The 25269-nt window shown below is 42.5% G+C and overlaps 4 protein-coding genes across 5 annotated transcripts in view; 3 read left to right on the top strand and 1 right to left on the bottom strand.

The window, feature by feature from the left end:
- Positions 1–20449, bottom strand: part of LOC143149849 (kxDL motif-containing protein CG10681) — a 31860-nt gene extending 11411 nt beyond the window's left edge. Inside the window, exons 1-3 of one of the 2 annotated variants that reach the window (XM_076317588.1) lie at positions 19950–20449; positions 19684–19876; positions 13591–13835 (exon numbers count right to left, since the gene is read on the bottom strand). The gene's annotated coding sequence lies outside the window, so the exon portion shown is untranslated. The remainder of the gene's footprint in view (positions 1–13590; positions 13836–19683; positions 19877–19949) is intronic. The other variant, XM_076317589.1, reaches the window with a different exon arrangement.
- On the top strand, positions 125–2223 carry LOC143149845 (serine hydrolase BPHL-like). The gene is made up of 5 exons (XM_076317581.1): positions 125–322; positions 398–488; positions 1087–1407; positions 1491–1746; positions 2025–2223. Exons 1-5 carry the CDS (start codon positions 197–199, stop codon positions 2116–2118), a joined length of 888 nt encoding a protein of 295 aa, XP_076173696.1. The 5' UTR covers positions 125–196; the 3' UTR covers positions 2119–2223.
- On the top strand, positions 6531–8644 carry LOC143149846 (serine hydrolase BPHL-like). The gene is made up of 5 exons (XM_076317582.1): positions 6531–6733; positions 6806–6896; positions 7470–7790; positions 7935–8190; positions 8445–8644. The coding sequence occupies exons 1-5, from the start codon at positions 6608–6610 to the stop codon at positions 8536–8538; spliced, it is 888 nt and encodes a 295-aa protein (XP_076173697.1). The 5' UTR covers positions 6531–6607; the 3' UTR covers positions 8539–8644.
- LOC143149843 (tubulin beta-1 chain) lies at positions 18718–24184 on the top strand. The gene is made up of 2 exons (XM_076317575.1): positions 18718–18877; positions 22756–24184. The coding sequence occupies exons 1-2, from the start codon at positions 18821–18823 to the stop codon at positions 24040–24042; spliced, it is 1344 nt and encodes a 447-aa protein (XP_076173690.1). The 5' UTR covers positions 18718–18820; the 3' UTR covers positions 24043–24184.
- The last annotated feature ends 1085 nt before the right edge of the window (positions 24185–25269 follow it).

The raw sequence follows: 25269 nt of genomic DNA, 5'->3' as shown, positions 1-25269 counted from the left end.
GTACATGTTATATTAGAGACACTTTCATTGTTACACTGTTGGAGGTCGTTATACTAGGAAAAACCGATGATGGATGACGTGTATTATCTGTATTTGGTATATATATTGTGGTTATAACACGCAGAATACATTCTACGAGCGACGCTACGTGCGACGAATAGATTAGTGAACGTTTTAGTAAAAGGAAGTACTAACGATGCTGTCAACAATATCTCGAAGTTTTACTTTCAATATATCAGCTTGGCTATGCGTTGGTATTTTCATTCTTTTCCTGGGTGGAACCAAATCGCAAACTTCGATGGCACAGAACGACACTGTTCAGGTAAGATAATTCGATATCTCGACTTCTACGACAATCGCGATAATCCATGGTAAAAATTCTCGAACTGTTTAACAGGAACGAAAAATTAACGTCGACGGTGTGGATATTAATTACGTGAGCGTTGGAACTGGCGAACATCCAGTTCTACTTCTACCAGGTGCCATGGGTGAGTAAACTAAAAATGACCACCTTGGAAACAGAAAATTATCTTTCCAGATCCGTCGGTAATTTAACGAACGCACCGCTCTCTAACAGACTGAAACGTAATTTCAATTGAAATTGCAATTTTCATTCCGTTTAATCGCACAATTTTCTTCTCTGTGCGCCGCATGACACAAAGACAAGCGATTTAAGTGCAATATGCGAACGCTACTTGCCAAGCACTTGTTCGGCGAATTCTTTGTTACGCTATTATGTGTCACATATGTGTGTCACGACAATTCTCGTAAGACATCAACGCTACATACATGCGATAGTGATGAATTTAGTACATATTATAGACTATTATATTATACGCGACATACTTTATAAGGTAGAAAAAAGGAATTTTACTTTTTCATTAAACTGATCTGTATTTTTAACAATATTTCTCTTTTTATTTTTTCAAGTTCAAATATTGTAATTTCTTTCAAATATTAAAAGATCTCCTTAAAATGATTAGCTTCACGGCTCGGTAACTCTAAACACTGTTAAAGTATACGAAAGTAACTCTAAAGTTACCAATATGTTACTAAGATTGAAGGTATCTAATACTGATTCGCAAGGTATGCTTTGGAGGAGCTTCAAACCGCAAATAGAGGGTCTCAGCAGAGAGAAGTTCACCATAGTTGCTTGGGATCCACCCGGTTATGGAAATTCACGACCACCGGACAGAACCTATCCGGACAATTTCTTTTATCGCGACGCTGCTTGGGCCCGCAATTTAATGAAGAAATTGGGCCACGAGAAATTTTCCATGGTGGGATGGAGCGCCGGTGGTGCCACCGCGTTAATAGTCGCCGGGATGTACCCCGAAAATGTACGACGATTGGTATCCGTTGCTGCTAACTCCTATATAACACCTCAAGAAATGGAAAAATTCCAGCGTACGTTACGTTTCAATTTCTCTCACGGGTATCAACGTTTACGAGCGAAAGTCTGTTAGTAAACGTTTCTTTTTTTTTTACAGAACGCAGAGATATCGATGTTTGGCCGGAACAACAACGAAAACCATTGGTAGATTTCTACGGAGAGGAGTACCTTCGAAAAATATGGGGGGGTTTGGTCAATGCGACTGCGAACATCTACCAGAAGAACAACGGTAGCGTGTGCGTGGAGATGCTACCACATATCACATGTCCCACTTTGATCGTCCAAGGAAGCAAAGACGAGGCCGTTTTACCGGAGCATCCGATATTTTTGAGGGACCACATCTCTGGAGCGAAGTTCGTATAGAATCGAATCGATGGATCGAAGAACAGTACAAGCACAATCGTTACATTTTGAAATATTTGAAAAGCAGCTTTAAGTATTCACTCGTTAAAGTCGGAGACTACCAGAAACACGAGTACTCGTACAGTTTACGTATAGTTTCGAGATTATTTAAAAATGGTTAATTTCGGTACACTGTTCTTCGATTCGTCGACTCAATTATCCTTTCGAAAGTAATCGAACTTGTCTCGAGAAATTTTTCGACACTCGAATGACACCATTCATGTTTCAGGATGAAGATCATAGAGAATGGACGACACCCCGTGCAGTTACAATTCCCAGAAAAATTCAACACCATCGTTACGAACTTTTTGACCGAATGTTGATAACCTGACACGATCTTACGAGTCGTATGCGGTTACTTTTATCTGCTTCTGTACTAATATGACGACACGCTTCCTACGTTTCAATAAAGTGACATATACAGTGTATTACGGTTGCATTTCTTTAGCGGTATTTTTAGTTACCAAGCAAAGTATCCTTATCGAGTGTTCAAGTAAGGTTCACTCTGCAACGAAGTGTACCGAATGCATGATATACCATAGAGGACACACGTGGGATAACCGGCGCGTAAATCGAGTCGCAATATTATGTGGGCGCCATCGAAGTTTTCCCGTAGGTTTATGTCGTTCGACAGAACTTTCCCAAAACGATTCCCATTTCTGCATCAAACGTAAACGACTAACCGACATTTCTCCGAACTTCGATTACCTTGACCTTGAAATATCGATAAATATAGATAAATGTTTTAAACTAATGGTTTACTCTAAACGATAATTCGTGACCCACGGGTTCAGCGATCATTTATGATGACATAACAATCGACGATCCATCGATCAAATTGACATTTTACAATTATTTATAATTGCGAAATAAACTTCCATTTTTATACTAATCGTGGAATTATTTTTTCAACATTCCTACTATTATGAATAAATTCAACTAACGAGCCAAGAAATAGCACTGACCTGCAAACTTAAGAAGAATATTGTTCGTAGAATCGGAATGCTTTCTATGGGTTTAAAACCGCGTTTAACTTATTAACATTATTCCATTTTCGCGTAACGAGGATCTATTTATTTTATCACACACAGTAACACGGTTTTCAGTCACTGACCCTTTCAAGGATTTCGCATGCGTATGAATGACTTCATTATTCTCAAACGCAAGTGACTTTTATCAGCTACTAAGTAGACGAGGAAAACATCGAGGTGGATGGAATAAAAATGTATTATATAAGTGTATGTTTTGAAACACATGTACAATTGTGTTATCAATTTACATAGGATATTTTTAAATTATCTTGGGGAACTTGCATACATTTCCTTGTATGCAAAGAATTACTTGCTATATTTTTCCTTGTGCCAAGAATTCCACGTATAAATTTCCTTGTACGAAGAATTAATTATTCAGGAAGTTAGGAGCTTGATACTGACCGTCTAAGAAAAGACGCATTGAAAGAATAACATTGCTAGACAAAAGTATTATAAATATACAATTTTTACTTCAATTGGAATTTTTTCCTACACACAAATATGCGAATACAACTTTCGCTCGTATTGCGTAAATTATAAGAATTGAACAAATGTTAAATTAATGTATGAAATAAACAATTGTTACTTTCCATGCTTTGAAACATTAAGAAACACGTTTATACCTTGAAGCTCGATCAAAATTAATTGCTGTAGGCGAATCAATCATTTTTAATGCATAAGTAGGATGCATATTGTAAGATAAATGTTCGGAACATGTATAAATGTTAGTAACAATGGCGGAAATGAACAAACATTCACCGAAATCGTGCGTCTTCGCAGATTTCGCGAAATCTCGATGTTTATTTATCATATTTATTAACAACCGTCGTAGGACCATATTTCGTTGAAATATTCTTTGTTCGCGAAGGAATTTTTCGCTGAGATCCAACTGCCATTTTCAAGGCTACAGGTATCGATTATCGATTCACAAGTATTCATCGGGATGATTTTTCTATCCAGAACCTGCGATTAATTGAATTTTGGCACTTTTATGTAAAAAATACAACTTCTACGCGTATTGTGTAAATTATAAGAATTAAACAAATGTTAAATTAATGTATCTAGTAAACAATTGTTACTTTTCATGCTTTAAAACTTTACGAAACACGTTTTAACATCGAGTCTCGATCAAAATCAATTTCTATAAGTTTCTTAATTAATTGCAATACATAAATAAGATGCACACTGTTCGATCAATATTGGGAACATGCGTAAATGTTAATAACAATCGCAAAAATGAACAAACATTCACCGAAACCGTTCGCCTTCGCAGATTTCGCAATACCTTCATGTTTATTTATCATAATTATTAACAATCATTGTAGGACCATAGTTTAAACAATTATTAACAATATCTTAGTGTAAATAATTGCTTAAAATATCATTTCGTTGAAATACTTTGTTCGCGATGGAATTGTTATCATTGAGGTCTAACCGACATTGTCAAGGCTACACGTATCGATTATCGATTCACAAGTGTCCATCACGATAATTTTTCTATCTAGAAGAGCAATTAATTGAATTTCGACGCTTTTGAGTAAAAAATACAACTTCTACGCGTATTGTGTAAATTATAAGAATTGAACAAATGTTAAATTAATCTATCAAATAGACAATTATTAGTTTCCATGCTTTAAAACTTTACGAAACATGTTTTTACTTCGAATCTCAGTCAAAATCAATTTCTATAAGTTTCTTAATCATTTGTAATGTATAAATAAGATGCACATTGTTCGATTAATATTGGGAATATGCGTAAATGTTAATAACAATAGCGTGGATGAACAAAAACTCACCGAAACCGTTCGCCATCGCAGATTTTTCAATATCTTGATATTTATTTATCATAATTATTAACAACCGTTGTAGGACTATAGTTTAAACAATTATTTACAATGTCCTGGTATAAATAATGGCTTAAAAGCCATGAATTTCTTGAAATATTCGGTTAGATCGGACAAAGACAATCGAACAAACGTTGAGTGACCTTGTTGTGGGTATATAAGGAGCCCCCCCGGTTACCAAAAATTTCAGTCAACGGGGAGCTGCCGAGGTGGACGGATGTCTTCATTTTGGGTACCTGGAAGGACGGGGCCCTCCCTTGGTAACCGGTACTGACCGCCGATAGGCGGAGGTCAGTACTGGCGACCACTCTCTTAATCCTTTTTTTTTCATTCTTTTCTTTCATTTAATTTATTTCATTTGTTCTCTGATTTTAATTTGTACTTGTTTTTCCATGTTTATTTTTTTCACTAACCAACTTCGTTTCTATTTTCTATCATGCCTTGACTTTAGCTTTCTCTTAGGTAGGCACAAGAGGACTTTCTCGTCGCATCCGCCGTGGGATCTTTTGTTAAGCTTAGAATAAGTTAGTTTTAAGGCCACCCTGTACAAATATCTGTGCTTTGCTGAGCAATTATCCAATCTTTAGCTTAATTTTGCTCGCTTCCTCGTTCCTCAGCACGGTCACCTCTGCTTGTTGCATAAGCAAGTGACCGGCCGTGTAGGTGGTCCGAACGGTCTATCGCCGTCTCCTCCGGTGTGTCCGCTTCCAGAGGGGGCATGTTGCGAGCACAGGTGCAGGCATTTTTGCTGGTCCCTGCGAAAGCCTCCAAAATAAGACCCTCTCGTCGTAAAGATGGAGAAACGGGGCACTCCTCTCGGGGAGTGGTAGGCGTCGTTCGTTTTCTCTGGAATCGGAACCACGGAGGGGAAACGGGATAGACCTAGTAGGACCAACTGCACGGTTCGCGTCGCGTCTTTCCCAATTTTGCCTCATTTTTCCCTAATGTAATTGCTCGGCAGAACTAAACGAGGAGATCGAAGGAACATTGATTCCTTCCATCTCCATGGTTTAGTAATTTCGTTTGTACTGCGTGTCGAGGGAGATCGATGGAACTTTGATTCCATCTATCTCTCTCCGGGTCTCCGCTCGCAGCAACCTCCACGTGGTGAGACCTGGTAATCGGTACTATTCGCGACGAACAATAACTTTTCGTCACGATTAGTACCGAGCTAATTGGCTGCGAACTTAGAATAGTTATTTAAGGTATAAGAACAAGTAGAGTACTTTGATGAACAACATTTTTGTAATGAGTATGAAAGCGCGAGTATGTTAATGAATCGAAGGAATGCGATTGTATGTCCAATGAATTGATATATTGAAGTAAAATCGATTTGACTGACAACAGAAACTTTATTTTTGCCCATTATTTATTTCCAGTTCCTTAACCCGATCCTATCACACTGCTAAAACGTTCGATTAATATTGGGAACATGCGTAAATACCTTCGAGAAATCGTATGCAGCTTGCAACGAATGATTCTCGTTTAACCCTTTGTCCTTTAGCTTTCTTTTAAGCAAGAGTTCAACGAAGAATTTCGTTACACTTTAATCTGTTTAAGTCACTTTCAGTCGTTTATAATAGAAAAACTGATAATTGGGTCATGCGTACAATTCGTATTTCGAAATCGAATTGTATTGTAAACAATTTGTAGGCAAGATTTTGCGATAACATATTATTTACCCGATGATTCGTAGCAGCTACGCACATAAAACAAAGCATAATACAAATAAAATGTTATACTAGAATTACTCGTATTTGTGATGCATTTTTTTTATTTAAAGTCGGTGGAACAGGGAAAACCGATAGTTGGATGACGTGTATTATCCGTATTTAGTATATATATCGCGGTTGTAACGCACGGGAAACATTCTGCGAGTGATACGTCGTGCGGCGTATAGGTTAGTCGACAAGATTCTAGTGAGAAAATCGCTAACGATGCTAGCGACATTATCTCAAAGTTTTCCTTTCAAAATATCAACTTGGTTATGCGTTGGTATTGTCATTCTTTCCCTGGACGGAACCAAATCGCACATTTCGATGGCTCAAAACAACACTGACCAGGTAACATAATACGATACCTCCTATTAAGTAACCACGTTAACACACGGTACATATTCTCGAACTATTTAACAGGAACGAAAAATTAACGTCGATGGAGTGGATATTAATTACGTGAGCGTTGGAACTGGCGAACATCCAGTTTTACTTCTACCCGGTGCCACGGGTGAGCATCTATAGTAAAATTTACCACGTAGGATACGCGAATATGTCTTTCCAGATTGCTGTCTGTCGGTAATTCAACGATCGTAACGCTCTCTAGCAGATTCAAACACAACCGCAATTGAAATTCTTATTTCCATTCCGTTCAATTGTGGAGTTTTCTTCTCTATGTTCCGTATAACGGAAAAGAAACGATTCGAGTGCAATATTTGAATGCTATTTGCTGAGCACTCTTTCGCAGAATTCTTTCTTACGCTATCATGTGTCACATATGTGTGTCACGCCGATTTTCGTGAGAAACCAACAAACTCTATATACGTGTGACAGCGATGAATATAGTGAAGTGATAAAGCGAAGTAACAGAAAAAAAAGAAATTAAAAACTTGCAATACTGTTCCCGTATCTTTCAAAGTTGATGGTCATAGCAATAGTATTCTCGATTTTCCAAATTTGAACGTTTAAATTTTACAAAGATTTTGGAAAAGAAATCCGAAACAATTATTTTAAAATAATCGATAAGTCTAGGTGTTGAAGTATATCGAAGTAATGATTTGAGGTATTCAATATTGTTTCGCAGGTACTATCTGGACGAACTTTAAACCGCAAATACAGGGTCTCAGCAGAGAGAAGTTCACCATAGTTGCTTGGGACCCGCCCGGTTATGGGCATTCCCGACCACCGGAAAGGACGTATCCAGAGAATTTCTTTTATCGCGACGCCACCTGGGCCCGCAATTTAATGAAAAATTTGGGCCACAAGAAATTTTCACTGATTGGATGGAGCGACGGCGGTATCACCGCGATGATACTCGCCTCCATGTACCCCGAAGATGTACGAAAATTGATATCCGTTTCTGCTAATTCCTATGTGACACCTCAAGAAATGGAATCTTACCAGCGTACGTCTCGACTTTCTGATTTCTCTCGCGTGTATCATCTGCAGCCAATTAAAGTCGTCTGGGTCTAGTTTCGCGATATTAAAACCCTTAAATGCACAGTTTGTGTGCAGTTGGTAATCTTTTCGTTTCCTTTTTTTTTTGCAGAAGTCAGAAATATCGACGTTTGGTCGGAAGAGGCACGACAACCATTGGTAGATGTCTACGGAGAGGAAGTCTTTCGAAAACTGTGGGCAGGTTGGGTCGATGGGATTGCCAATATCTACCAGAAGCACAACGGTAGCTTGGCGTTGGAGGCCCTACCAAACATCATATGTCCCACTTTGATCATCCAAGGAAGCAAAGACGCGGGTGTTGCAGCGGAACATCCGATGTATTTGAGGGACCACATCGCTGGAGCAAAGTTCGTATAGGATCGAATCGATGCATCGAAGAACAGTACAAGTCCAAAAGTCACATTCTGAGATGTATTTGAAAAGTAGCTTTGCGCGTTCGATCGTTAAACTCAAGGACTACTCAATATACGGATAAAGTTCCATATCGCTAATTTTGGTACACTGTTTTTCGATTCATCGACCCAATTGTCCTTTCCAAAGTAATCGAATTCGTCTCGAGAAATTTTCCCATCCACGAATGACACTAACCTTAATGTTTCAGGATGAAGATCATAGAGAATGGACTACACCCGGTGCAATTACAATTTCCGAACGAATTCAACACCATCGTTACGAACTTTTTGACCGAATGTTGATAACCCGACTCGGTCTAACGAGTCGTATGTGGTTATTCGTATCTCTTTCTGTACAACCATGGTGACTAGTTTTGTGCCTTTCATTAAAGCGTCATATTCAGTGCAATGCAGTAGCATTTCTTTAGCGGTATTCTCAGTTGCCAAGCAAAGCATCCTTATCGAGTATTCGAGTAATGTTCATTTTGTAGCGTGGCACACCGAATACATGGCACAACGTAGAGGACACACGTGGGATAACCGGCACGGAAATCAAGCCAGAGAACGTAGTTGCGGAATTATGTGGGCGATACCAAAGTCTTTCCGTAGCTTGACATCGTTCGACGTGACTTTCCAAAATACATTTTCGACACCTTTGTTAAAAATCGTTAACCATGCACTGACATTTCTCGTCTGCGCTTCCCTTTGGTAATGTTACGGTTTTTACATTTTTTATATCTTTATCGTGCTTTACAACTTCTCTTCGAGAATTATCATATTTTGCTCGATAAACAGAATCAGTTTTCCTCGAGAAAAGAATGTCAGTGTATTGGCTAGGTAATAGTTAACCCGAAGGTCGTCCAATAATCTATGGGTGTTGCTTTCACCCTAAAATATCCCATTAGGTCCTAACCTGTATCAATGTCCAATTTCCAAAGGAGCCTGCAGCTAACGTACAAGCGTTTACATATTTACGAGTATTTTATACCCCCTGGGAAGGCTAATATTGCGTCGGATAAATATCGGTCGATAAATATATATATATATATATATAATGGAGCAAGCAGTATTTCATTATTTTATATAAAAAATGATAATGTCCCAGTTTATTTTTACCAAGTCCTTGTAACAATTTGTAAGCTGTTGTGTAATAATTATGAACGAGTTACTACGCGCGTTGAATTAAAAAAGGTTCACTTACGTTCACAGCAGATATCGTGCGAGGTATATCGTTGGTCCACTAATTCGAACACAACGTTCGCTTCGCTCGTGGTTGTTCGTTAATTGATACGCCACCTCGTAATTAGATAAACTAATCAACCGATCAACGTGTGATTATTTCGAGGATAAAGACCGATTCATCGCGAACGGAATTGTTGTACGCTACGAATTAAGATAAAGAAACGTTGGAAGAATATAAAACAGTTCAATCCGCGGGGAAGTCAAGGACCGCCCATCCGAAATATCCGCAATGCGCTTCAGACGAAAATCGATCCTCTCCCTCGTCTCGGTTACGCCCCGAAAGATCCACTTGCCAGGAACCGGCGACACGTACGCTCGTACGTGTATAACAATTGTTTCTTGCAAATACAAGTGACAAATTTCGAGAACGTGTTACTGGCCAGGGTTTTTTTCTTTTAAATTAACCCTTGAATGCATCATCGTTTCTTTCCGAAAGTTGCGAATAAAAATGTCACGCGGTAACCCTAGTAGTTGGATTTAAATGCTGCATGAAAACCTTGGTGTTTGGATTTAAATGACCCGCAGTAGCCCCGGTAGTCGGATTTAAATGTCCCACAGTAGTTCTAATAATTGAATTTAAATACCGCGTAGCAACCCCGGTGGTCAAATTTAAATATCTCACGGTAACCTTAGTATTCGGATTGAAATGCCCTGTAAGAGATCAAAGCTGCGCACAGAGATTAAAAAAAATCATAAAAAATTAAGGGACGAAGATTTTGCGTTGAAATCTCGCACGCGCGATCTTGAAACTGTGGACTTACCACCAACGTGGAGCTGGAAGGATTTTTCTACGGTGCACCATGATTTTAAGCCCTCGTAGCGACGGGACGAGCTCGTCGAACGGGTTGAGTAAATTTATAATACTCGATTCGCGAAAGTGGATAAAAAAAGTGGAGTTTCTGCACCGTTCCAGAAATCTTTCTTTCAACGCGTTTCGTGAATTTGGATTCGTCGACTCGATGGTTTTTTCGGTGGAAAATCGGAAGTTGGGCACCGAGGGAACTTAACTGTGCAGGAGATGGCACGGAGTTTCTGGATTCGCATCGAGAAATCAGCTGCGCGCAGATAGAAAGTGGTCTTGTGCCACTTATTATGCGAGCGCCTTTAGTGGTCGAGATGAAAAACAGCGCGCGATCGAGCAGAAGCATTCGCGACGAGTGTTCGCGGAACACTTTTGCCCCGAGCCGATCGTTCTGACTGCGATCCGGTTAAAATTGCATAACGAAAATGTCTGCCAGCGAGCCTAAACACCCAGGCGATCACCTGACCTCGAGTAACCCGCGGGACATTTTTCGTTCGGCGGATCACAACGAATCGTTACGCAAATTAAAAACTTTTCTTTTTTTTTCCCCCCGGAGAAGTTAACTTTATCGGACTAATTTAACACGGAATTGAAGTCACACTCGTGTTCGCCTAAGAGATCGAACGAGTTCGAAGACTTTCGTACTTTAATCGAGTATTCTTCGAGAGGGAAAAAGTTCATACCAAACGCGTTCGTTTATCGAATTTGACACGCAAGAGGATGTGTATATACTACGAAGTTAACTTTTCGAAAATTAGAATCTTCAATTGCTATTCGTAGCAATTCCTTTACCAATTATAGAACATTCGTAATACGAGGCGATAAGTAGCCGAGAATCGCGACGTTACCGGTTAATCGACGATCGTAGATAATCGATTTCCATGAAACAGACACACGTGAATAAATTCAGCTTAGAAGAGGAAATTCGTGTAGAAATGTACACCGCGCCGATAATTGTCACTTGCATATATTTCTCTCGGATGCAACCCCGTTAACGAAACAATTACAAGAGATTTATGAAACGAACCGAAACGTGCTCCGGGGGATTAACGTTGCAACAGAAATCGACGATCGTAGATAACCGATCTCGCGAAGGGTTCGGCCAGTTTATTGCTACAAACGACCGAAGTATACGAATAAAAGAGATGACACGCATAATGCAACGGGCGCGGCCAAATATGGACAGACCGCTTCGCGATTCGATCAAGCGTGTCTGTCCTTATTCTTTTTCGTTCTTTCTTCTTTCGACTGTTTGTTCGCCGGGTGCATGGAAACCGAAAACTTTTGCAAAACGCGTACCGTTACGACGATAGACGAGTGACATTACCTTTAAACGTAATTGCGCCCCTCGATCGTATTCGAGGTTGTCCGCGATGCATCGTCCGGATAAAGATTGACAGATTTTAAACACCGTGCGATTCGCACGGCCTTTAAAACCGGTCATTTTCACCGAAACAGGTTTCCAATATGGATTTTATCGTCGAGATACACTGCCCTTGCCTGCTCACGGTTTTATCGATACTCGCGGCAATTTTCCAGAACGATTACGGATAACAATACACACGCGATGCACCCAAGATTACTATCGTCGACCAGATGAATCCTCTACCGCTAATCTTTTACGTCATCCTTCGGATCTGTTTACGCTTGTCGCGCGTCTACGTGTCCTGCGAGCGATAACTGCGAGAACCTTTCCTGTTTTTACAACGTGGCTGTTTCAATAAGCGAGGTAACACACGGAGTATCCGCTTAACGAGTTAAATACATACTCGCGCTGATAATAATTGCATAGGTGTTTAGAAGGAGGACGTGCCCGTTCAATTGTCGAGAAAAATGTTCAATTTCTTCTTTGACTCTCTACGACAGTTCAAAGATATATTGTACCGATAAGATAATCCGGTATTAAGATTACTCGATTCTATATATGTATCGATGATCCAATTTGGGGTATAAATGCGAACAATCTTATGAAAAATAATTCAGATAGAAATCAAATCTGCTGGTAATTACTTTCTCTGTTCAAGTTTTTGGATTCTAGTCAAAGTCGATATCACCGTATGTCATTTCAGAGCAGTAGAAATATGTACCACTAATTCGACTTAAGGAGAATGTGGACAGTGTCGAGTAATATTTACCTAAACGCAGGCCTTCGAAGGTCTGACTACAATGTCTGACCCAATACGATACGCAGTTCCTTCCAGAGGACAACAAGTCAACTGCGCACAGTACACAATACCGTACGTGCTTCCTTAACTACTTTGTACTCAATTTTTATAGTATAATTTTGCATCGACCGGTTAATTATCGAAATAAATTCCGTACGCAAGTTATTGGATAATTCGGACCGTAAAAGTCGGTCTAGCCGTTGATAAACGTTCGAAAGCGACAAGGTCCAGCATCACGGGGCAAGAATTTCGTATGCAAGTACCTGCGTACGTACGTGACACGCGTGTACCTTAAAAAGGACAATCCTTTCCCTCGACCGTACACGAAGCCAGACTTTGCGCGCATCTCGTGCAAGTAGAGTAGAAAGAATTTCTCCGAGTACCCCGATCGTGTAATAAAAAGCCCGACGAATTTTTTCCATCGGTATAAACATACACCCGAGTCCCCTGAATATGTAAATGCTTCTCCCGTTATGGAGTCACGGTGTCCGTGTCGCGATGACATCACCCGAAAGTGTTACTTAATAACCAGACTGTCGCAAAACGTACCGTATCTCGGTAACGTTCGCTGTTTAACAAAACGTTTCCCGTTTACTATCGACCCTCTCCGGCGTTCAACGACGACTATCTTATACCTCGTGTATTTTTCAATCGGTCTACGTGTACGGTCTTTAGTTTTGGGGCGGTCTTAACCTTTAAAAACATTCTTACGTTCGATAGTACGCTCGAAGCCTTTAGGTTGAAGATCTTACGAATGTACGGAACCGGTGTTTGTAATTTTCCGATACAAGGTGAGAACGGAAATAGAGATCCAGTTGTATCTATCGTAGTAATTTTAATCAGAGAAAAAGGATTCTGAGGGGATAGGTCGAAAATGATTCGAAGAACGTACTAGAAACGAAGATATAGAGAAAAAGAAAGTGGTTCGTTCGTTTCGGTTTTCGACGAGTTTTCAATCGGTTGCTCGAAATTTACGGTCTCCAGTTTTAGGGACTTAAACGGTGCCTCGTAATAAAATGCTTCTGATCGCGGGAAGAAACAAAGACAAAGAAAGAAAAGGTCGTTGAATAGGTGTAGAGAGAAAAGGGAGCGCGAACGAGAGCAAGAAGAAGGACTGCGTGACTCACAATCAGATTTCGTGCCTACCGTTATCGACTCGGTTCTCTTCGGCCACGGCTTCGTCGCGATGTTCAACCTCCTCGCAGGCTGTCCTCCGAAGTAGAAAACGACACCATTTACGGCAGCTTGCGGCTCTGTTGTTGCTCGTTTTCAGGCCCGTGTCGCTCGAGATCGTTCGAGAAAGTGGTCGTGCGTCAAAATCTTGGCCTCGATACGAGTCCGGGCACCCCTTGTCGCCGAACGAAGAATGCCGGCGAGATTATCCGGACCACCTAAAATTATATTGTCGTTCCAGATGCGAAAACAAGAGCACGGGACATTCGTGGCAATAAAATTTGAAATATCGGCAAGTAAGCGACCGATACGCAGCGATTACTCTCTTAATTCCTACGGGTAACGTGATTTGTGAATTTTCGATTCTGAAATAATGGGACACCGTATAAGGTTCGATTGTCCCTTTATTATTATTCTGGCAAACATCCAAAACGGTTTTCAGTTCTCTGGAAATTTCAAAGATACCTTTACCAGATTGGTAGATTTATGGATATAGTGTGTCGCAATTACGACGATATCTCGAACTCCCTGGAGTGCTCTTAACCCATTCGAATCATTCGAGCTCGCCAGGCTACCGCCGAGGCCTTAAAATCGTTACGACCACAACTCGCGATATCACAGCGGGTCTGCACACGTATGCGTGCAAAATATTTACTATTTAATTTTCTACAATTTTCTGCAAGTCTGTGCCACCAGGGGACATTTAAATCCGATTGTCGGTGTTACCGCAGGGCATTTAAATCCAACTACTAAAGTTACTACGGTCACGAAAGTCATCGATCCGACTATCGAGTAGCCAAAGATACCGAACTGCTCGTTTAATATTCCAACGAAGACGTTTAGAAATGGTAGTACATTTTACACCTCTCTGTACTTCCGTAGAAAATCGTACACGCATTACATCGAACGTTAAAGGTGTCGTATCCGCGCATGAATAATTAATTTACTATTGTTAATAATTCTAACCTTTCGTCGGACAAATCGCTCCATCGAGAAACCACAGCGGGGCCTCGTTAACGAGGCACGTATGCAAACCGCACCAAGCGCGAGCGGCACTTTCGAGGCTATTTAGTGGTTTTGGTAATCGAGACGCGTCGATACGGATATACGCTCACGGAAATATTTAGACACGTATCTGTCGTGCACGACATCCTCGGGATCAATAAAAGTTGAGGCGGGGCAAGGCCTGGTCTGCTCGTCGTTCCGACTCGGTTCCCTCGAGTCGTCGTCGTTGTTGGTAGCTTCGAAACGTTCTCTCGCAGGATGGGCGATTTTCCATCTCTATCGTTCGCAAGCACGATCAAGATGTATCGATCGATCGAGATAATGACTCAACCGGAAATGGTACTGACCGAAAAATTTATCCCCCCACCTCCCCGTGCCGCGACAATCGATGTTGCCCTACACGCGACGTTTGCTCTTTTTTCGCGAACACAAGACCGAGATACGATCTACAAAGGGGTGCATACATATATCCCTTAGAATCGTCGTCACGAGTCAACAACAACTGATTAGATGCGCTACGAGCCAGTGTAACTTTGCGCGAAACGATTCATCAATGATTGATAGATACATACATACACAGATACATAGATTGGACTTTGGAAAACTCGTGTCCTCTGTTATTCTCAAGTTTCTTTTCTCAAAGGGATTATTTCGGAGAAAAGAATCCCTCGTACCTACGTTGTACGATTTTAGGGTAAACGTAACGATGTTGCGCAGTCTGCGACATAAAAAATGAAAACACACCTTCCCGAAGGTCGATATCCAGCCGTGACTCAACCACCCCTGGCTGACATGCGTAGAAACTGTGGCGTTTTGCTGTCGCTAATAGCCAACACCCAGATAAGGGGCACACAGTGTCGTTAATCTGGCCGTAAATTACAACGCGGCACATTAGTCACGATTAAGTTCGTCAAATTTTTCTAGATGCTCCCGATGAATAATTCATGTTACCGCATCGTTAAGGAGATCGGTTCGACGTAACGCAGACCGCCCTAACGAAACTCGATCGACGTACGCTGAGTCACCCTTATCGCGCTCGAGGTGCAACGTACATACATACTTAATTACTCTTCGCAGTAGTCGCGTATCTCGGTCGCTGATTACGACCAATTACCTTCGAACGGATGCCCCCTGCGCGCGCGCGCGCCCGCAAAGAGAAAGAAAAAAACCAACGAGCAGCGTCGCGCGTTTTTACACGACCGCGTTGATAAAACGTCATTAGGTAACCGTATAGATCGATCGTCAATTATCGACGGTGACACGATCCATGCTAGGTAGTAAGTAACGACGCGAGACCTCTTTTTTTTCCTCGCGCGCGCGACGTCTCGGTCCGCGACGTCTAAATTGGACGTGATGTCACCGTGGCTTTATACTCGCGGACTCGTTTAACGGCCACGACCAACGAAGGACAATGAGAATAGAGCCATAATCTAGTCGAGCGTATCCTCGTGAATCGATCCCCCTCCCTCTCCCTGACCCCTGTGGGCGAATTTCCTATTCGCGCGCGATCTCCGCGCTAGCGTTGCTCGCCGGCGAAAGTCTCGTACGCCACGAAAGGGTGTTTACCATTACGTTCGAACCTTCGCGAGGTCCACAATTCGGTGGACAATTCGATGAAATAGTGGAAGAGTGTTCACCTATGCTCGATTCCGTACGATGCAACGATTCTTGCGAATCGAAAGGAGAAAGGAAAAAGAATGGTACCGATACTCCGCGAGCGGTAGACAGATCCCAAAGGAACGGCGCCTTCCGGTCAGTGGCGAGCGCAATGAACGCGTTACGCGAAAGAACTACATTGCTGGCGCATTATGCGAGTGACCGGAGGTAGACACTCTGTTCCTCTCAGTTGGAATTTACGTCGATAATAATTATGATCCCCCGTTGCTGGCAGCGCCCCGTTACGTGCACGTACTGCGACGCGTGTCTATCAATCCGAGACAGTGTTTGGCGTCCAGCACGGTGTAGGTGCGTGAACGAACGCTGCGCGGCGCTGCACACGTTCACGGGCGTGCTCGCTCACGCGCGCACGCGGACGTCTACACGATCGCGAATGATTTTTTTTTTCTTCCACCGTGAACGAAGAGCGAGTGATCCATACATGGTAACGGTGAGAAGACTGGCTTACACGTTGCACCGCGTAACCCACCCTACCTGCTCTCCTGTCGCCGCTCGTTCTTCTACCGTGCTCGATCGGACGCGTTCTGCGTACCCGTGTGCGATCGCATGCACCGCCGTGTACGTTTAACTCTCGACGTTTACCGCACGCACATGGATCGGTTGGTTGTTCGTTGATAAATGGATTTTCGCGTTCCGTCGATTCAGAAAGCAAGGCGACCAAGTTTACGAAACACCGACCGGCGGGAACACCGAAACGGATTACTTTGCCAAAGAAACCAAAAAATATATACCGACCCTTCGTGGATAAACGTTTCGGGCCACGTTAAACGAGAGGGTTTACAGCGGATGGGCGTTATCGCGTATCGAGAAATTATTCGACGTACAAATTTTAACCGAAGGGAATTAAGTTTTCATGACACAAGATCGGTCGAGCCAAATGAATTTTAATGTAATCTTCGAGTAAATTAAATACCTGGAGATTTCAACATCGTTATATACGGTAGAGAAAAAACAGTTTCGTTGTTACGTGTTCGGTTAGATAATGGATAGCACGAAGATCGTACAACGTAGCGAGGATCGTTACAGAAACTCTTTCTTATTTTTAATTGTCGGTATTGCGTACGATTTTTTCCTTTTCTTTTCGACCGTCAAATACTTAAACTCCGAGACGTTTTCGGAGAAAATTATTGTTACGAAACGGAATTATCGCGCATACAGTCGTAAAGATAAAACTATGGACAGGAAACGTTCGCGAGACATTGTTTCGGCGAGTGGCGATGCTCCTCGCGACTGTTGCCTCCAAGTTAAGACGTTTCTGATTAGATCCGCAATATTTGGGTGGGCGTGTACGACAGTGAGTCACGTATCGACTTTTCTCCCGGACAGGTTGGAGCAGGCGGGGTGAGTTCGAGGCGAGCCCGTAGGTAAGGGTGGAAAAGACCGCAATGATATAGCCAGTTGCTCAGTTGTTTAACTCAATTAAATCATTGGTCCACGATGCAATAAAATAAAATCTTCGTTAGATTATTAATCGCGCTTCAACGTTACGATTTTAAAGAACGGATTTAATCCGATAGAAAATGTTTCAATTCGTTGTTTCAGTTTATGGAAAACCTGTCTTCCGAGGAGTCTCGATGCAAGCGTTGCGTATAACACAAAAAATCCGTATAACGCCAAAGGCAACGAAACGTCAGGAAAATAGTTCCGTCCGATTCTCTCGAACTTATTGGTCACTTCTCTTCTTTTGTCTGTCTCGAATTACTCGCGAAACAACGCAACGAAGCATAGAGGCGCATATAAATGCATATTATACAACGCTGCTTCAATAAATTTGTCCTCGGTTGTGAATTAACGTTACCTCTTCGGACATTGTAAAGGAAATCTGTATGCGCAACGAGAAAACTTTCATTAACGCAACGATAACGATTTATCCCTCGTATCCCTTTTTTCTCTTGTTCGATGCTTTCCAACGAAAACGTTATTTCGTGTCTAACCACGCCCAGTAATCGATAACATTTTAAACGCATCGAGTGCCGTCAAAGCAACAACGGCAAAACGTACGCATGAATTTTAATTACCTGAAAGCTCGGTTGTTTTTCACGGTGTAATCACGAAACAAGCGTTTGCAAATTAGCGGAGGAACAATTGAAACAATTCGGAATTCTTAACGACCGAGTCCATGTTTCCATTGACGAGACGAGTTACGATGAGATTGAAGAGAGAAAGAGGTCGAATTCGTAGGATGAACAGCGTTGGTCTGCAATTTTGGCAAATCGAAATTTTCAACGATGTCACATCCATCTGCAGAATCGTTAGAGCAGTTGGCAACGCTGTCGACGCTGCCGACGCTGTCGACGCTGGCTGGTGAAAAGGCGGCGGAGTCCGGGCGTCGACCAATGGGAAGCGACGTATGAGCCGCCCCCCGTCGCCCCACCGCGGTCTCGTAGAAGCTTGAAAATCTGTAACGGACGCCGCAGCCAGGGCATATTCGTTTCTGGGCTCTCGTGGAGAGTTAGCGTGCGTCTCAACGTTGGTTTGATCAGAGTAAGCTTCAAAGAGGTCCAACAAACTACCAAGCAACATGAGGGAAATCGTCCATATTCAAGCCGGCCAGTGCGGAAACCAAATTGGCGCAAAGGTAAGTTCCGAAATAATTCTTGGGAATACTTGAATTCGTGACCGTGTGTAGTACGAACGTTTCTTTGTTCGTTACCTGTCGTAACCAGTCGTCGAAGATTCGGTATAATTCTAACGGAATCGTGTGGATCGTCGCTATTCGGTACGTTCTTTGAAAATCGCCGGTAAATCGAGAAAAAAACGAAATTTCGACTTGACGGAAGAGCGTGGAGGAACATCAAAGGATATCGTTAGACCGTGAATACGCCATCTTTTTCGAGTTTCACGAGTATATCGTGTTTTAAAGGAGTACGAAAACGTTTTCAATCTCGCGAATGCATAGCGTTATCGTTTTAAGAGAGTAGGTATCGGTCACGACGTGCTGGGTACGCGGTGCGGTTGGTATGCGAAAAAATGGCAACCTCGCCCGGTCGAAGACCTGTCATGGCGACAGAACCTCGCCGGCCGGCGAGTATACTTAACGGTTTTTTTCCGTCGACTCACGTTCTGGAACGTGGCGTTGTCGTCAAGCGTTAACCATATTTTCCTTCTGCTCGTCGTATTTAGAAATTTGTACGTAGTTTCGCCCGGAAAGATGCACGGAAATGCATTGTTTGTGTAAAAATTCAAAAAATCCTTCGATCGAACGATTCGCGTGCTTGGGTGTGGCTGTTTCTCGGCGTCGAGATACACCGGTTGATGCGGCAACGGAATCGAACGGTTGCGCGCGCAATAGATACTCTGTCTCTCTCCCTCTCTCTCCCTCTTTCTCTCTATAGCTCGTTCGCTCTCGTCTCTCCATTTCTCGCATACAAATTCTCCACTTACGTTTTTCTATTTTTCTTCGAGTCGCCTGTGCGGACCCCTCTCTTCTCTAGACGAGATTCTTCGCCGTTTGACGTGTTATTCGATCGAGTCGATTAATTAATTTCGTCTCTTACGTAAAAGTTGAACGTGCCATAAAATTTTACCTCGCCAGCGGAACCTTTTTATATCCGAACACCGTGTATACAGTAACGTGCTGTTTCATAATGAAAGCATTAATTAAATTAAATTTGCGCTTCGCGAATGTATTATATAATATACACAATTACCGTGGCAATTGATTCGAGAAGACGGCGTATGAACGAAGTAACGCCGGTTGTAGTCACGCTCTCATAGTTTTCAAGGTTGCTTCATTGAGTCAATGTCCGCTTCCTAAGTTATCCTTCTCGATCTATTGCTACGGTATCGATTTTCTGGTAGGAATATTTTCTCACGAACATTCTGCACGGGTTGTAATCCTTATCCCCTGATCTGACAGACGTCGCACAGTTGTGCAACGATTACAACTATCCATTCAGGGATCTTGGAGTCCAAGGACATCGTGTCTTGCGTAGCACAGTGAAACGCTTCCAAATAAAGAAAGAAGATATCCTTTCGCCATTTTCTCTCGCGTCACCTCGGCCCGTTTCGAGTCATTTCGCGTTTAGGTGTGCATCGATCGTCGCGGTGCTTGATTTTCCGAATTGGTATCTTGGTTCAAATTATACATCGAACAATCGATCGCGAAGGGACAATATTTTTACCTTTTTAAGTTTCGAATGCCGACTAAACACTAGTACCATCTGTTCGAAACGACCATCTGCCTTACTTTTCGGGCGATCGTAAATAAAAGAAGTATAGAGCAGCTGCTCGGGGCGATCCAATAGTAGTTCCTCTATGACCAACGATGGCGCCACTATGTAGTTTTCTAATCGATCCGTTTTTCTTATCGAAATTCACGATAATTCTGTTCGTTTTGTGACATAATACCGTCTTGTTTTGATGCGTGATATCATCGACGTTTAACACATTTTCCGTTTACTCGGGCCAACTCGAATGTACATCATGTCGATGATCTGTTGTGCATTTGGGCCCAAGTTGGGACGTAAACAAATGTCAGGGTGCATAGATCGGGCAAACTGTGTTATGCAAATTGCACGAGTTTGGTATTACAGTCATCACTTCTATATATAGCGATGACATTGGTGACTCATATCTCGCTACAGCAATACACGTACATATAGCGTGTACAGGTCGACGGGTGGGAGGTAGCAGGGCTGGGCGATCTTAGCTTCCCACTAACGATATTCATATATGGTCACACCGCTCAATACAACCATCGTGTCCATGTAGGACGTTCTAGGTCTCGTAGGCGTGCACTATCGTTTCACGGCTTTGGCAACGATCGTTGGAAACTTGAATTAAGTTCAACTCGAAGGTACAAATAGACGCTGAACGGTCTGTAATTGATTGGACGGTCGTGCAGACCGTAGATCCGCACGAACCGATAGAAATAAAAGTTTTAAGCAAACAATGGGTGACGCGACGCTTCAAGCGTCTTCCGACCTATGATAACACGACAAGCGTTGAGTACATGAATACCATCTAACGAAGTATTGCGTTAAATCGACCTTAGATCCAGTTGCTGTGTACCGTACTTTAAATCTACGGTGCACAAAGTTCAACCTTTTTGTTCTCGGTTTATTCAGTCTGCAAAGTAAAGCTAACGAGTTAAAATTAATAAAATAATATCTTACAAGAGTACAATGTCCGACTCTAATTCAATCATTTCGGGAAATACATTTTTTTCACGAATATATATCCGGTATCGCTTATAGATTTGAATAAAAACGAAATCAAGAACCCGATGAAAGTTGAAAATTTAAATACTGTTGTGCAACTTGCTATAACTCTATTGAGGTCAAATGTTGACCAGCTTGTGTTCCTCTAATTCATACATATTATTTGAAATAAATTTTCCATTACATTCAATAAAAAAATATTTCGTTCTCGCATTTCTCCTAGGAAATTAATTCGCGAAAATATTTTATTTAGCTCGCTAGCGAAAAAGGTTGCGCACCACTGCTTCGGATGAAGTGCTCTTTTTATTTTATCCCTCGAGCAAAGAACAGAGGCCTGCCAAGCTCTCGATATATTCATTTTACTTACAAACGCTGTCTTTTTCGCGTAAATGGTGCATTAAAATTTTTGTTTCAATTCGATTAAAAAATAACCAATCCATATCAGGCGGTGCCGCATAATGTACGCCAGTGAAAGTTGACCGGACCTTCGCGTGCCTACGTAAGGACTAACTGTCTCGTTGCTACCTTTTTGTCATTTTCATCTCGTGGAAGGTCGTCTCGTCGGACTCGGAGTTATTTCTTATGCGGTGTCTATGTACACGTTGAGTCCGACATTCTCGGGCGTACATCGATTTCCAGAAATATACCAGAAGGTCTTTGAACTATAGTCGAAGAGAGGTGCGCACACTCTCTAGGTAGAGAAGGCTGATTGTGCCACGCGTTGCTTCGCTGCGTCTTCGTGCTGCGCGCATTCGTCCGCGTCGGAACCGAAGGAATCGACGCTCGGGCACCGAGCGAAAACAGGAGTCGGATAATTAATCCCGTTCGGCACCCGAGCGGCTAGTTTTGTATTAAAAAACAATTAAAAGGAGTAGGAAAAATTAGGAAAAAGAAACGTTCTGCCAAGGTCTTAATGAACGCGCGTATTACGACTAATTACACGCGAGCTATTCACCGGCGAGGTCGTCGAACTTCTCTGTCGGTCGATACTACGGAAGACTGGAAACGGATGTGAGGGTAATCGTAGAGAGAAAGCGTCGGGCTAGTGCGAATCATCGTCCTTCCTCCTTTTGTGTTCGCGCACTGGTTTCGAGCGCTAAATCGTGTACTTGACGATACCGTAACAAAACGAATTCGTTGTAAGCGTTTCCCGATTTCTTCGACGATACGTTCGATAACGAAACAAACACGTAGATCCGAACGATAAAATTATCAAGAGTTTCGTACAATCGTACGTAGAACGATCGACGATGGGTCTCTCGATTTAATACGTATCGTGGATTGTTTGTTACAGTTTTGGGAAATTATCAGCGACGAGCATGGCATCGACCCGACCGGTACCTATCACGGCGACTCCGATCTTCAATTGGAGAGAATCAACGTCTACTACAATGAAGCCTCCGGTGGTAAATACGTACCACGTGCCATCCTCGTCGACTTGGAACCGGGAACCATGGACTCCGTTCGCTCTGGACCATTTGGGCAGATCTTCAGACCTGACAACTTCGTATTCGGACAATCGGGTGCTGGTAACAACTGGGCTAAAGGTCACTACACCGAGGGCGCCGAATTGGTCGACTCTGTCCTCGACGTAGTAAGAAAGGAAGCCGAGAGCTGCGACTGCCTCCAAGGATTCCAGCTCACTCACTCTCTCGGCGGTGGTACCGGATCCGGTATGGGCACTCTGCTCATTTCCAAGATCCGTGAAGAATATCCCGACAGAATCATGAACACGTACTCGGTCGTCCCGTCTCCCAAAGTATCCGACACCGTCGTTGAACCGTACAACGCTACCCTTTCTGTACACCAACTGGTAGAAAACACAGATGAAACCTACTGCATCGACAACGAGGCCCTCTACGATATCTGCTTCCGCACCCTGAAATTATCCACACCTACCTACGGCGACTTGAACCACCTCGTTTCTCTCACGATGTCCGGTGTCACGACCTGCTTGAGGTTCCCCGGACAGTTGAACGCCGACCTTAGGAAACTTGCCGTAAACATGGTGCCGTTCCCCCGTCTCCACTTCTTCATGCCAGGCTTCGCTCCATTGACCTCCCGCGGCAGCCAGCAATACAGAGCCCTCTCCGTCCCGGAGCTCACGCAACAGATGTTCGACGCGAAGAACATGATGGCCGCCTGCGATCCAAGACACGGAAGGTATCTCACCGTAGCCGCCATCTTCCGTGGTAGAATGTCGATGAAGGAAGTTGACGAACAGATGCTGAACATCCAGAACAAGAACAGCTCGTACTTCGTCGAATGGATCCCCAACAACGTTAAGACCGCCGTTTGCGATATCCCACCCCGTGGTCTGAAGATGTCCGCTACGTTCATCGGAAACTCCACCGCCATTCAGGAACTGTTCAAGAGAATTTCCGAGCAGTTCACCGCCATGTTCAGGAGGAAAGCTTTCCTTCACTGGTACACCGGCGAGGGTATGGACGAGATGGAGTTCACCGAAGCGGAATCGAACATGAACGATCTGGTTTCGGAGTACCAGCAATACCAGGAAGCCACCGCGGACGAGGACGCAGACTTCGACGAGGAGCAGGAAGCCGAGGTCGACGAAAACTAAAGACCTCTCCACCTACAACACCAACAACCTCCCCTCGTTATCTCTCTTCACTCCATACTGCTTCTCAATTCTGCGTTTACCTTCTGTATTTTCTTTTTTTGTAATTTCTTTTTTACAGACTTTCTTACCACCATGGCTCAAATAGACGCGCTTTTTTCTTTTATTAGTAACGCACTCGCCGAATAATTCGAAGGAAATACTCTATTTGTCGGTCCGTTTTTTTTTCTACGTCGTTTATTTTTCGATTTACTGTTTACGAGGCGCGTCTTTGTATCCAGTGTATAACCGCTGCCGCGGTCACCATCGTCTTTAAATAAATTATTACGATATAAGTGTATGTTTTATAAGAACCCCTTTATTATATTAGCCGTATAAGTGCCGTAATCGGACAATTGGTTTTTTGTATTTATAAAGCTACAATTGTAGGCATATTTGTATTTATATTTGTCCTCTTTTTACCTACCGACTTTTATACCATGACAAATAGATCTGAATAAAGTAGATCATTCAACCAAGCAGTATCAATCGAGCTGTCGTAATTGTATACATCCAGTTGTCGTTGATTATAATAATTCGGTGATCTTCGTGATACAAAATTTTGTATCGTTTCGTACGAAAGTGTTCTAATAATAGCCATCGTAAAACATTCAATATCGATGTTTCTCGAAAGTTTATATTGCTTAAAGTTTATCGGTCGTTCATCTTTGGTACACGTTTCGCGTAGTAGGGGCCAAGAAAAACACGAATTTGTGTCAAGCTGATATTGCTAAAATCGTGCAAGTTGTACACGACCGAGGCAAAATGATAAAATTATTAGATCGTGTCGCCATCTGTTGAAACGGAATAATGTTTGATCTGATCGTAATGACCTCTAGCCCGATACGTCGGTCGTATTGGTACTACAGGTAAACGGTTACAGGTGCCGAATTTATTGACAGTCCGAAAGCTTAAAAAATTGTCAAAGGACGCGTCGATTGGACTCGAAAATTCATTACAAATTGATTTCAGGCGGTATCGCGATGCTCCTTTCTAAATGTTTTACAACTTTCTAAGATTTATTTTCCTAAATTCCCTCTTCAGTCGTGTGAAGTTTCGCTGTGAAATTTTTGGGTGAAAAAAATCCCTGTAAAATCGAATAACTTTACGAAGACTCTCTATGTATTGCCACCTCGTTTGAAAGTCGTAAAAGTTGCAACAGGATGCAAAGTGTGCGGTTTGGACAGACGG

Source organism: Ptiloglossa arizonensis, chromosome 8 (genome assembly GCF_051014685.1).
Source record: "Ptiloglossa arizonensis isolate GNS036 chromosome 8, iyPtiAriz1_principal, whole genome shotgun sequence".
In the NCBI taxonomy this organism is placed as follows: Eukaryota; Metazoa; Arthropoda; class Insecta; order Hymenoptera; family Colletidae; genus Ptiloglossa; species Ptiloglossa arizonensis.
Note: the sequence above shows the minus strand (reverse complement) of the source record. Positions and strands in the feature narration are given on the sequence as shown.

Coding starts and splice junctions, on each gene's coding strand:
- LOC143149845 (XM_076317581.1), top strand. CDS start 197: ATGCTGTCAACAATATCTCGAAGTTTTACTTTCAATATATCAGCTTGG. Junction 489..1,086: donor ACTTCTACCAGGTGCCATGG/GTGAGTAAACTA, acceptor CTGATTCGCAAG/GTATGCTTTGGAGGAGCTTC. Junction 1,408..1,490: donor AGAAATGGAAAAATTCCAGC/GTACGTTACGTT, acceptor TTTTTTTTACAG/AACGCAGAGATATCGATGTT.
- LOC143149846 (XM_076317582.1), top strand. CDS start 6,608: ATGCTAGCGACATTATCTCAAAGTTTTCCTTTCAAAATATCAACTTGG. Junction 6,734..6,805: donor CTCAAAACAACACTGACCAG/GTAACATAATAC, acceptor ACTATTTAACAG/GAACGAAAAATTAACGTCGA. Junction 7,791..7,934: donor AGAAATGGAATCTTACCAGC/GTACGTCTCGAC, acceptor TTTTTTTTGCAG/AAGTCAGAAATATCGACGTT.
- LOC143149843 (XM_076317575.1), top strand. CDS start 18,821: ATGAGGGAAATCGTCCATATTCAAGCCGGCCAGTGCGGAAACCAAATT. Junction 18,878..22,755: donor GAAACCAAATTGGCGCAAAG/GTAAGTTCCGAA, acceptor TGTTTGTTACAG/TTTTGGGAAATTATCAGCGA.